This window comes from Penaeus monodon, chromosome 30, assembly GCF_015228065.2.
Source record: "Penaeus monodon isolate SGIC_2016 chromosome 30, NSTDA_Pmon_1, whole genome shotgun sequence".
Taxonomy (NCBI): domain Eukaryota; kingdom Metazoa; phylum Arthropoda; class Malacostraca; order Decapoda; family Penaeidae; genus Penaeus; species Penaeus monodon.
This window is the reverse complement of record NC_051415.1, coordinates 32004626-32005840: the sequence shown is the minus strand read 5'-3', so window position 1 is coordinate 32005840 and position 1215 is coordinate 32004626. Positions and strand designations below refer to the sequence as shown.

Genomic DNA, 1215 nt, shown 5'->3' with positions numbered 1-1215 from the left:
TTTCATGAATAACTGAATTCTTCGTACTGACATATACATACAAGTAGCCTGTGATAATGAAACACGTTCACAACATGTTAGTAATTTTTATTATACAATCACACTAGCAACAGAACCTCATCAGGGGGGATTCCTAGGGTGGCGCGCCCCCCGCCCACCATAAGGCGCCCGCCTTTCAACAGCGGCGTAGGCGGCACACGCCCCTCCCCCGCCGCCTCACCCAGCTGCCGGGGGAGAAGTCCTCCACGGGCGACGCGCGCTTGAGAATGCGGGGTTTGGGCGGTGTGTGGGAGGCGGGGGAACGGCTGGTGGGCGGCGGGGGGTGGGTGAGCGGCTGGTGGGCGCGCGGGCGGTTGGCGAGTGGCTGGTGGGCGTGCGAGGACTCCCCACACGAGATCTGGGCGTGACGAAGGCCAGGTCGCCGGGGCTGGCTGTGCGTGACGCGGGCGGGCGCGGACTGCCTGGCGAGCTCGGAAACGGGCCGCTCAGCTTCCGGGACTTGACTGTGCTTGTGGTGCGGGTGACGGCGCTCTTGAGACAGCCCGACAGCTGCAGGATGTTGCTGCTGCTGTTGGGCGTCGCCAGCCTCCGCCACGAGTCGCCCGACCCTCGTAGCGGCCGTCTCTTGGTGGGCGTGATGGGCGTGATGGGCGAGATGGGAGCGAGGGACGAGAGGCGGGTCACGACGCTGCTGCCGGGGGAGCTGACTCGTCGGGAGGCGTTTCTGTCAAGGGAAACTGACTTACAATCTGGTTAGGCGCAGGGGCTCCCACGGCCGTATGCTTAAAGAAAATATGTAAATCAAATCCTAACACAATTTTCTTATGCCGAACCCTTCGTGTTTGCAGGAAACTCATACACAGCTGTAGGACAGTCATTGGCAGGAATACAATTTTCATATCGAAATTATTCCTTAGTAAAGGACTTTGTGTTTCAACGAATGTATCCCACAATTCCCTTAAGCATACGGCCATAACTATATTCAGAAATTTTTTACTATATTCAGAAATTTCTTACATGATTTGGGGATCTGAATGTTAACCTTGCTAATGCATATGGAACTGACCAGCTCAAGTAAATATTCAGTTTTGATTTGTATCATTATAGAGCTTTTGCTACACACGATCTGCCCCATACCACTTTTATCTGTGATCATATTTTCATGCATAATAAAGATCTTTCTGTCATTCTTTATCTATAATTTATGCTGATACT

At 53.3% G+C, this 1215-nt stretch overlaps 1 protein-coding gene across 1 annotated transcript in view; it reads right to left on the bottom strand.

Moving 5' to 3' along the window:
• Positions 1–70: 70 nt before the first annotated feature.
• LOC119592715 (pheromone B beta 1 receptor-like) overlaps positions 71–1215 on the bottom strand; it is a 4631-nt gene continuing 3486 nt past the window's right edge. Inside the window, exon 5 of the mRNA XM_037941649.1 lies at positions 71–724. Within this exon, the coding sequence (XP_037797577.1) occupies positions 217–724 (508 nt within the window). The 3' untranslated portion in view covers positions 71–216. The remainder of the gene's footprint in view (positions 725–1215) is intronic.